This window comes from Oncorhynchus tshawytscha, linkage group LG18 (genome assembly GCF_018296145.1).
Source record: "Oncorhynchus tshawytscha isolate Ot180627B linkage group LG18, Otsh_v2.0, whole genome shotgun sequence".
NCBI lineage: Eukaryota > Metazoa > Chordata > Actinopteri > Salmoniformes > Salmonidae > Oncorhynchus > Oncorhynchus tshawytscha.
In genome coordinates this window covers 8,935,541-8,947,629 of record NC_056446.1, presented here as the reverse complement: position 1 = coordinate 8,947,629, position 12,089 = coordinate 8,935,541, and the positions used below count along the sequence as shown (strand labels likewise).

General features: G+C 44.2%; 1 protein-coding gene across 1 annotated transcript in view; it reads right to left on the bottom strand.

The window, feature by feature from the left end:
• The window catches only part of LOC112217429 (serine/threonine-protein phosphatase 2A 56 kDa regulatory subunit alpha isoform), a 125,681-nt gene that overhangs the window by 6,879 nt on the left and 106,713 nt on the right, over positions 1 to 12,089 (bottom strand). Inside the window, exons 5-10 of the mRNA XM_042300620.1 lie at positions 8,985 to 9,115; positions 7,582 to 7,641; positions 6,927 to 7,035; positions 5,953 to 6,006; positions 3,908 to 3,958; positions 3,654 to 3,773 (exon numbers count right to left, since the gene is read on the bottom strand). Coding sequence (XP_042156554.1) covers positions 3,654 to 3,773; positions 3,908 to 3,958; positions 5,953 to 6,006; positions 6,927 to 7,035; positions 7,582 to 7,641; positions 8,985 to 9,115 — 525 coding nt within the window. The remainder of the gene's footprint in view (positions 1 to 3,653; positions 3,774 to 3,907; positions 3,959 to 5,952; positions 6,007 to 6,926; positions 7,036 to 7,581; positions 7,642 to 8,984; positions 9,116 to 12,089) is intronic.

Below are 12,089 nucleotides of genomic sequence, written 5' to 3'. Positions count from 1 at the left end.
AGTGGTAGCATGAGACGGAGTCTACAAACCACACAAGTGGCTCAGGTAGTGCAGCTCATCCAGGATGGCACATCCATACGAGCTGTGGCAAGAAGGTTTGCTGTGTCTGTCAGCGTAGTGTCCAGAGCATGGAGGCGCTACCAGGAGACAGGCCAGTACATCAGGAGACGTGGAGGAGGCCGTAGGAGGGCAACAACCCAGCAGCAGGACCGCTACCTCCGCCTTTGTGCAAGGAGGAGCACTGCCAGAGCCCTGCAAAATGACCTCCAGCAGGCCACAAATGTGCATGTGTCTGCTCAAACGGTCAGAAACAGACTATGAGGGTGGTATGAGGGCCCGACGTCCACAGGTGGGGGTTGTGCTTACAGCCCAACACCGTGCAGGACGTTTGGCATTTGCCAGAGAAGACCAAGATTGGCAAATTTGCCACTGGCGTCCTGTGCTCTTCACAGATGAAAGCAGGTTCACACTGAGCACGTGACAGACGTGATAGAGTCTGGAGACGCCGTGGAGAACGTTCTGCTGCCTGCAACATCCTCCAGCATGACCGGTTTGGCGGTGGGTCAGTCATGGTGTGGGGTGGCATTTCTTTGGGGGGGCCGCACAAGCCCTTCATGTGCTCGCCAGAGGTAGCCTGACTGCCATTAGGTACCGAGATGAGATCCTCAGACCCCTTGTGAAACCATATGCTGGTGCGGTTGGCCCTGGGTTCCTCCTAATGCAAGACAATGCTAGACCTCATGTGGCTGGAGTGTGTCAGCAGTTCCTGCAAGAGGAAGGCATTGATGCTATGTACTGGCCCGCCCGTTCCCCAGACCTGAATCCAATTGAGCACATCTGGGACATCATGTCTCGCTCCATCCACCAACGCCACGTTTCACCACAGACTGTCCAGGAGTTGGCGGATGCTTTAGTCCAGGTCTGGGAGGAGATCCCTCAGGAGACCATCCGCCACCTCATCAGGAGCATGCCCAGGCGTTGTAGGGAGGTCATACAGGCACGTGGAGGCCACACACACTACTGAGCCTCATTTTGACTTGTTTTAAGGACATTACATCAAAGTTGGATCAGCCTGTAGTGTGGTTTTCCACTTTAATTTTGAGTGTGACTCCAAATCCAGACCTCCATGGGTTGATAAATTGATTTCCTTTGATAATTTTTGTGTGATTTTGTTGTCAGCACATTCAACTATGTAAAGAATTTTTTTTTTAATAAGAATATTTCATTCATTCAGATCTACGATGTGTTATTTTAGTGTTCCCTTTATTTTTTTGAGCAGTGTAGTTAACACACACACATGGACGCAGCGGTCTAAGGCACTGCATCTCAGTGCAAGAGGAGTCACTACAGTCCTTGGTTCGAATCCAGGCTGCATCACATCCGGACGTGATTGGGAGTCCCATAGGGCGGTGCACTATTGGCCCAGCGTCGTCCGGGTTTGGCCGGGGTAGGCCATCATTGTAAATAAGAATTTGTCCTTAACTGACTTGCCTAGTTAAATAAAGGTTACACACACACCAAAAAGTTATTTTGTTGGCATTTTCGTATGTTCCCATTACCAGTAAAACATAATCGAAACCTATTTCTTTCACTTACTTGCTCTTCTGTTTAGTTTGCTTATTTGTTCAGTAGTTTAATTCTCAACCAGGATTTCTATTGAATGCCGTTTGGGTCTTTGCTAAGGAACGGCGTTTGGGTCTTTGCATGTCAAATAACACGATTTGAACTGTCAAATAACACGATTTGAACTGTCAAATAACACGATTTGAACTGTCAAATAACACAATTTGAACTGTCAAATAACACAATTTGAACTGTCAAATAACACAATTTGAACTGTCAAATAACACAATTTGAACTGTCAAATAAGCTTGTTGACCAATCAGGACCTGAAATTGACTGCACGTCATATAATAATTTAACACGTTCATACATTTTTTACGTAGCTATTACACATTGATTACACCATCACTCATATGTCACAACGATTCATCGATACGTATGCTATGATGCTGGTAAAGTTGTCTCGCGCACCTATAGTGCTGGTCATAACAAAAAAGCAAACTAGCTCATGGATGTTCTTCCCCAAAAACATAGCAAAACAACATAATCTAGATGTCATCATCTAAAACCACCCTAATTTATAAGACAGTTCTTATTTGATTAATGGTGGTCGGACCCATCTATGTGAAGCTAGTGGATAGTGGAATTTGCAGTTAGCCTTCTATATAAAAGTATGGCATAATTCTACTATTTTGATTATTTTGCATCACTGTCAATGACATACTTTAATTTTGAAGGCAAACCGCAATTTCCAATATTGTGCCTAATCTTTATTGTGGCTAGCTTCACAACACAATGGATTTTACCTTTTGAGTTGTCTCGCTGAAATTTTTCTTAGTCTTTCAAATGACTGCTCGACATTGCGGGCAAGGTTAGGAATGCTGTGTTGCATGTGTAGTGCAAAACATTTACGTGGTGTCATATACCTACGTTACATAGGTATGCACGTCAGGTTGGTTTTGCACATCGGCCTAAACTAGACATTGGCAGATACCGATGTTGCCATTTTTAGCTAATATCGTCCAATTCCGATATGTTCACCGATATATCGTGCATCCCTAGCATAGATTGATGAGGGAAAAAAATCTAATTGAATCCATTTTAGAACAAGGCTGTATCGTAACAAAATGTGGAAAAAGTCAAGGGGTCTGAATACTTTCCGAATACACTGTAGGTACCCTACCGTTCAAAAGTGTGGGGTCACTTAGAAATGTCCTTGTTATTGAAAGAAAAGCAACATTGAAAAATATTATCCATTAAAATAACATAAAATAGATCAGAAATACAGTGTCTAGTTTGAGAAACAGATGCCTTACAAGTCCTCAACTGGCAGCTTAATTAAACAGTACCTGCAAAACACCAGTCTCAAAGTCAACTCCGGTTTGCTGACCTTCTAGGCAGAGTTGCAAAGAAAAAGCCATATCCCAGACAGGCCAATAAAAAGAAAAGATTAAGATGGGCAAAAGTACACAGACACTGGACAGAGGAACTCTGCCTAGAAGGCCAGCAAACCGAAGTCGCCTCTTCACTGTTGACGTTGAGACTGGTATTTTGCAGGTACTATTTAATGAAGCTGCCAGTTGAGGACTTGTAAGGCATCTGTTTATCAAACAAGACACTCTGATGTACTTGTCCTCTTGCTCAGTTGTGCTCCGGGGCCTCCCACTCCTCTTTCTATTCTGGTTAAAGCCAGTTTGCACTGTTCTGCGAAGGGACTAGTACACAGCGTTGTATGAGATCTTCAGTTTCTTGGCAATTTCCCGCATGGAATAGCATTCATTTCTCAGAACAACAATATACAGACGAGTTTCAGAAGAAAGTGCATTGTTTCTGGACATTTTGTGCCTGTAATCAAACCCACAAATGCTGATGCTCCAGATACTCAACTAGTCTATAGAAGGCCAGTTTTATTGCTTCTTTAATCAGCAAAACAGTTTTCAGCTGTGCTAACATACTTGCAAAAGGGGTTTCTAATGATCAAATAGCCTTTTAAAATGATAAGGGTTTGCTGGAGATACTTTTTTATTGAGGCCCTTTGCCAACTTCCTTTCCACTAGGAGCTAAAAGTAAGTTGGAAGTCAAGACTGTACCTGGAAGTGGGGGTTGGCCACACATCTGGAGATCTGCTTGAACAGGGGCTCTTGGATCTTCTTGAACTGGGTGGGCTCAATGACATCCAGGATCTCCTCGATTTCCCCTAGGTACATCACCTAGGGCAGGTGGGAAACAAGACACAGATGTTCAAGAGATGCCGGTACACTTTTTTACAAATATCTGCTCCAGTGTGTGGTGTAATCTGGCAGTCATAACAGAGAAACAGACCGAAACAGCCAGACCGACATACCTCCTTCTGGCTACAGGTTTTGGGCCAAAACTTCAACAGCCCCCGAATCACCTGAGGATCGAACAGATGACATTTAGTTCCAAGTAAGAGCCTTTCATTTTTTCTGCCTGTCTTTAGTAAAAAAAACAACAACGGTAATGTGCATAGGACGATAGCGCTGCAGTATTTGACATGCTATTTACCTTGGTACAATATGAGTAATTCATGATTTTTTTTTTTTTTTTTTTTTTTAAATAAAAAAAAGTTTGAGGAAGCTAGCACTGTTTGTTCCCTATAGGAAACACACATTCCTACAGCTTTACAGGAGAGGTGACATCCACAACCCAATATGGAAAAGTAATATATGGCATTGACCATATATTTAAACGTAACCGCACACCCAACTCACTCAGGTGCTTCGCTATATCACATTTCACATTGTCTTGCACACAAAAAAAATCATACAATGATGGAAAGACCTGTGTGTTGTCCTTGTTATTGCAGACAGAGAAGAGCTCCAACTTCTTAATCATAGCCTCAATTTTGTCCTGCACATTGAATATAAACTAGACCCTGTCTTTCAAAGATAATTCGCAATAATCCAAATAACTTCACAGATCTTCATTGTAAAGGGTTTAAACACTGTTTCCCATGCTTGTTCAATGAACCATAAAAACAGCTTACAGACGGTAGGCAATTAAGGTCACAGTTATGAAAACATAGGACACTAAAGAGGCCTGTCTACGGACTCTGGAAAAACACCAAAAGAAAGATGCCCAGGTTCCCTGCTCATCTGCGTGAACGTGTCTTAGGCATGCTGCAAGGAGGCATGAGGACTGCAGATGTGGCCAGGGCAATAAATTGCAATGTCCGTACTATGAGACGCCTAAGACATCGCTACAGGGAGACAGGACTGATCATCCTCGTAGTGGCAGACCACGTGTAACAACACCTGCACAGGATCGGTACATCCGAACATCACACCTGCGGGACAGGTACAGGATGGCAACAACTGCCCTAGTTACACCAGGAACGCACAATCCCTCCATCAGTGCTCAGACAGTCTGCAATATGCTGAGAGAGGCTGACTGAGGGCTTGTAAGCCTGTTTTAAGATAGGTCCTGACCAGACATCACCGGCAACAACGTTGCCTATGGGGCACAAACCCACCGGCGCAGGACCAGACAGGACGGGCAAAAAGGGCTCTTCACTGACGAGTCGCGGTTTTGTCTCACCAGGGGTGATGGTCGGATTCGCATTTATCGTCGAAGGAATGAGCGTTACATCGAGGCCTGTACTCTGGAGTGGGATCAATTTGGAGGTGGAGGGTCCGTCATGGTCTGGGGCGGTGTGTCACAGCATCATCGGACTGAGCTTGTTGTCATTACAGGCAATTTCGACGCTGTGCGTTACAGGGAAGACATCATCCTCTCTCATGTGGTACCCTTCATGCAGGCTCATCCTGACATGACCCTCCAGCATGACAATGCCACCAGCAATACTGCTCGTTCTGACGAGTTTCAGAAGAAAGGTATTTGTTTCTGGCCATTTTGAGCATGTAATCAAACCCACAATTGCTGATGCTCCAGATATTCATCTAGTCTAAAGAAGGACAGTTTTATTGATTATTTAATCAAAACAACAGTTTTCAGCTGTGTTAACATAAAGGGTTTTCTAACGATCAATTCGCCTTTTAAAATTATAAACTTGGATTAGCTAACACAACGTGCCATTGGAACACAGGGGTGATGGTTGCTAATAATGGGCCTCTGTACGCCTATGTAGATATTCCATTAAAAATCATCTGTTTCCAGCTTAAATAGTCATTTACAACATTAACAATGTCTGCACTGTATTTCTGATCAATTTGATGTTGTTTTAAATGGACAAAAAAGTGTGCTTTTCTTTCAAAAACAAGGACATTTCTAAGTGATCCCAAACTTTTGAACGGTAGTGTACACACACACACACACACACATATATATATATAGCCATATATTACTTTTTCTTATGGGAACCTAGTGTCTCCATAGTAGATTGTAAGGAAAGTTAGTTAGTTAGAGTACCGGCTCAGTGAGGGTGGGGTCCTTCTCCAGGAACTGGACAACACAGTAGGCCAGCTGAAAGGACAAAGAACAGGCAAGTGAGTTTACGTATTTAATGTTAACAGAAACATTCCAATGAGGTGTGTACAATACACCGAGTGTATAAAACATTAGGAACACCTTCCTAATATTGAGTTGCACCGCCTTTTCCCCTCAGAACAGCCTCAATTCGTCAGGGTATGGACTCTACAAGGTGTCAAGCGGTCCACAGGGATGCTGGCTCATGTTGACTCCAATGTTTCCCACAGTTATGTTAAGTTTGCTGGATGTCCTTTGGGTGGTTGAACATTTTTGATACACACGGGAAACTGTTGAGCGTATAAAATCCAGCAGCAATGCAGTTCTTGACACACTCAAACCGGTGATCCTGGTATCTTTTACCATACCCTGTTCAAAAGCCCATTCACCCTCTGAATAGCACACATACATGTCTCAAGGCTTAAAAATCCTTATTTAACCAGTCTCCTCCCCTTAATCTACACTGATTGAAGTGGATTTAACAGTTGACATTAATAAGGGATCATAGACTGACCAGGGGAAAGCTATGTTATGGAATATTTTGTACACTCAGTGCATACAACCCTATCAGAGCTTTCAAGTGTATAATACAGCCTCTAGAAGGCACTGTTATCCAAGGCTTTTTTCAGAGCACAGTTCATTTTATCTCATGAGTTATGATTACACAGGCTTCTACATCATCTACTGTTCAAAAAGACTGACCTGACAGAACAAACGGCTAGCTAAGCTAATTACTATGTCATAATGCTGTATAACATTTGACCTATAATTCATTTTAAACCCACATAATGGCAGTTACATTTCTCAGATTTAGATAGGTGCTAAAAACAGAAGAGCGGTTGTCTACTGAGAGAGAGTAGTTAAAGCAAATTTTTAAAATGGGTTATTTATTGATCTTGTATAAGGTGTTTGGTTACCTGTGCGTGGAACAGGGCCAGTCCTTTGCCGGTGTGCATGGGGATGAGCACCTTCATCAGGAACTGCTTGTGTTCCGCCTTCAACGGCAGTGCAAAGCCATTGATGATGCTGCAGATATACAAATACAACACTCCAATCATCGCCTTGAGAAGCAAACACGCATGCATGAGAGACTGTACACACACACACACACGGGTGGGTGGTCTGAGAGGCAGAGAGAGATGAGTATTCATAGGTAGAACCAGGGAGACATTTCACTGTGGAACAAAATAACAAAGCTTCATTTTTCTTTTAACAGGAAGCACCCCCAGATGACCTTAACTCAAATAGTTGAAAAGGACAGAGGTCAGCAGTGCAACTGAGATTCACAGAATTCTGTGGTGTTAAGATGTTAACAGCAGAGCAGCCTGTAGAAGCACTCAAGGGAACCTCTAGTGTAGCGATATGAGTAAATCAGGTAAAATGGAGATATTATGGCATATGAGTGTACAAGGTTTCATGTCCTAGTTCCACCTAATACAATGTCATGTGCTTGCTGTGCTACTGCAGTTTTGTGCAACATGCAGCTAGAGTCAAAGATGCCTGATAACATTGCTATATGTTGATTTTGTCGATGCATGCTTGAAATCACACCACAAAAACCGCTGGACTCACCTCCCCAGTATCTCCAGGAGCTCGGCCACTCCATTGAAGTGATCGGTCTCGTAGATGAACCTACCAGAATCAGACAACACAAACCACAATCAAACTTCAAATGACTACACAGAGACTACAGGAGCGTATGGTTCTGATTGGACACAATGGAGCAGAGAGAGAGAGAGAGAGAGTGCATTAGGAAGGCTAAAATGGCTCCCTCTGCTGACTTTGATGCTCACTGAGTCGAATCACAACGTGTAAAAGCTGTGAAATGTGCTCAGCCACTGTAGTGCTCCTAACCCAACTAATCCCCCCCTACCTCATTTGCAGAAAGCAGAGCAGTAGACCCAACAGCCCAAACAGAGCCCCCCCCAAACAATGATTTTTATTTTTGAGTGACCCATTTTGGGCTGTCTGGAAGCCGTTGGTACAGCCCTGCCAGTCAGACTGTGCAGTGGGCATGGAGGCTCTAATGGAGCACTTGAATGCCCTCCGATGGCATTTTTAATCCTGCCGGCAGATGGTCAACGTTGAGTGGGCTCCTCCCTCAATCAACAAGGAGTAAAGCGTTTCTCTGTAACCACAGCAACAGGAATCTCTGCTGTGCTTCTGTGTCTCATGATTATTTAATTATACTTGAGTAATGTGAATGGAGGTACAGTTTTGCTAGTGGTTGTGACTTGAGATGAGACATTATGTTTGGGGTTAGGAGTGGAGCCCGAAGGATTGAGAAAGGCTCAACATCATTGCAATCCAAAATAATGACTCTACTGTCATCATAGCACTGCATCTCGAAAGTCTGAAACTATCCATTATGAGAATCCCATTTGACTTTTGACCCTATGACCAAAGGACATTTCCTCTGCACTGACAACAGATGTGCTGTGGGGTCTGACAGAGATAGTCTTAATAATTTCCCATCTATCAGTTGTCCCCAAGCCGCTGCTGCTGTTTCTGTCTGAAAGAGCATGGCTGGGAAAGCCTGCCAAGGAAACACTCACAGCAGCACAGTTCCCCTTCTCAGCCAGGGCATTGACAGAAAGAAGAGGGGAAACTAACTGACAGGTGTGGGCTTTCAGAGACATACTGGTGGTTGCAGTTTGAAAGGAGGTGGTGGTCAGTGGTGGCATTGTAAAAGGAGCCAACTGGAGAAAAACACAAGGGTCGTATTCATTAGGCAACAAGCGGAGGAAAATAGACTGAAACACGGCGGGACTACCTGAACTCCAATGAGAAATGCTCATTTCTATTCCGTTGTGAAACGTTTTGCTACCGTAGGCCCTAATGAATACGGCCATGGACTTTTTATGGGCTGAGCTGCGGGGGGTTTGAACCCAGTTTTAAAGGATCCCTGTGTGGGTCTTTGAAGGATGCCCTGCTGTTCGTTCCGGTGAACGAGGGGCACTTCACTATTCACTCACCGCAAGAAGATGTTGTTGATCTGCTTCCTGATGAAAGCCCGCAACCCCAGGAACTTCCCGTAGATCCGATGCAGGACAGTCTTCAGGAAGTCCCTCTCCCGGGGGTCCTCACTGTCAAACAGTTCCAGGAGCTGCCATGGACAAAGAGGAGACAGAGAGACAGACAGAGAGACAGACAGAGAGACAGACAGAGAGACAGACAGAGAGACAGACAGAGAGACAGACAGAGAGACAGACAGAGAGACAGAGAGCGAGACAGAGAGCGAGACAGAGAGCGAGACAGAGAGCGAGAGCGAGAGACAGAGACAGAGAGAGACAGAAAAAGAGGACATCAACTTATAGACTACCTTCCCAGTGTCATTCCCAAAGCTAGAATAGAAAGTTTTGTTTCTGACGGCTCTGTCTCTCTCCATGGTGACAGTGGTGTTTAGCTTAGATTTTATTTTCTAGATGCTGTGCAAAGGTCCTCTGTTACCAAAATTGTCAACAGAAACAAATAGAAGCCTAAACATACAAAACGTCCAAGTCACACCTACAGAGGGTGGTATAAAAAGAAAATAAACATAATTTAAAGACAGTTTCAACTAAAGCTTACAACCTCTATCATCAAATGCAACACATATAATCCACTATATGCCTGCTAGTAGTCATTTAAGCAAAGAGTGGACATAATCAAATCATATCTTATTGCAGCCATCGACCACTTTTATAACATGCACATGTAGACACCATATTGTATATAGATACAAACCCTTGGCATAGAAAAAGGCTATTTCCATCCTTCAGTATGATGAGTCATTAGTACTATAACGTTACTCTTTAAAGGAGCGGAGCCGTTTAGAAATATGCCACTGAGCTCAGAGGAATAGACTAGCTAGCTCTGATCTCGGGAGGGTCCTAAAATGTGGGCTTCGTCTTTCTATGGGGTTGCCAGCACCACAATGACAGGGTCGCCATTCCAGCAGAGAAGTGCCACAATTACAGTCCTGCCTTCCTCCCCCAGCCTGACACCAAACGCAGCACACTCCTCTGTTGCAGACACAAAGATACTATGAGGCTTCATCCCAATACTATTCATGGGTTCCTTTGCAATGTACTTACTGTAACCCTGCACTGATTCGACAGGACTCCATCAAGTCTGTTTAAATCAGCGAGCACAAGGAAATAGGCCATATGAAAGGATGCTGCTGCTTAGTATTATTGGGATGTGTCCCCTTCCAGGCTATGATTAAGCTATGCAGGAGGCCAGGGTCAATATTCAATCACCATCAATGATAATCAAGACCCGACCAGTGGGATTTCACCCAGCGGCTAATGCAGTTTGTCCTGAACATGACCTTTGCTATGTCTGTTATGTTACAGCAGTATTAGGAGCTGAGCGGATGGTGTTCATCCGAACATATGTTCTGTCCTACAAGGTCACCCAAGAAGAGCCCCATGTCTCTTACACAAAGCGCCCAGAGGGACACTTTACTGTGAGTTAGTCATTGTCAATCTACACGTTTCACAGTATGAAGTTGAACTATAAAACATTCTGAGAGTAGAGTGGAATAGAGACTACTGTATTACACGATTGGTGCTAATGTGCCAAGTCAACACGTCTTAGCACCAAAGAAAACAAGACAGTACAGAACGATCCTATCCAATGTCGTGTTCAGTAGTGCACACCGTAGCAAAAAGTTTTGTAACAAAAATTCTATGTTCTCACTAGACAGGTACTTAAGTAGCTCCCTGTTTCAATACATTGTCTCCATTACAAAACACGACCCAGTTGTCTTAAATGCCGCCTCCCATGTCCTCTGCCTCTGACAATGTCAAGGCACCAGCTAGCACAGCGGTTTCTCTTAATTGCCTTTGGCGCCGTGTTCAAACGCAGTACGGCTGCTTTGAAATGAGTCAATCAGTGCACAAAGTCACTGTCACATTACGGCCTGTGTTCCAACCAACCTCCAGCAAGGTCAATTCTCTCTGCAAAAGTGTAGTTACTGATGGTTCAACTGAAATGACAAGGTCCCCCCTGAACAAGCCATTAGGTTTCTAAAACCTACACTCAAAGTATAGTTATTTTCTCTGCAGATCTAAGACTACCTGCAACTGCAGATAAAAGAGGCAAAGCAAAGAGCTACGTTCTGCTAAAATTCATAGAAAGCAGTGTTGAGCTCAATTTAACACCTCATGATATTGATCGGGAAGCAGAACAACAGATCTATGTTTTTGTGTCAAGCCCCGACACCCACCGAGACCTGGTTTGAAGGAGAATGCTGCATAAACAAAATGACTGGTCCTCATCAGGTCTGTTTATGTGCAGCAGCACTCTGAGAGAAGCTTACAGAAAGGTGTTGAAAATTTATCGCAACCCCGGCTGTGTGTGTATGTGTGCTGTGCGTACACACTATGCACATGCATGCATTTGAGAGAGGTGTACTTAATAATACTTATTATGGGTGTGCTATAATGCATGTACAGTCTACACTGTAGCTATGTGCAGTACATTTATTGAGAAGGCCGAGAGAGGGAGGGAAGGAGGAAGTGGGTCTGGAGCGGCAACATAAACAAGCGGGGTGTATCCACGGGGAGGTCGTGACCTCTAGTGCATCCTTTCTCTCTGCCCCGGCTGAGCCTCAGTCTGTGCTCCAAGGTGAAAACTGCCCGCCTGGCCTGCCTGCAGCTCTCTATCCTTTCGCTGCCTGCACTTGATGTGACGGTACAGTTAAATAATAACCTCCCTGCATGGGAACGGCTCAATCAGATGCACCGCTTGTGTCCCAAATGGCACCCTATACCCTATTTAGTGCACTACTTTTGACCAGAACCCTATGGGCCGAGGTCAAAAGTAGTAGGGAATAGGGTGCCATTTGGGACACAGAAAATAAGACCACTCAGTGGGCTCTCACAGAGAAATATCTGCCTGGACAGGCTAACCGTGCATTAGGAGGGGGAGAACAGAGGGAACGTATGGAGGCCGTAAGTGTTTTATCTGACCTGTTACACTGTAAGTGTTTTATGTTTTGCCAACACATAGGGCCACCCTAAGAGGTTCACAGCATACATCTAATGGTAGGGATTAGACTCACACAAACAGCCTCTTTATATACAGGGAGCAAA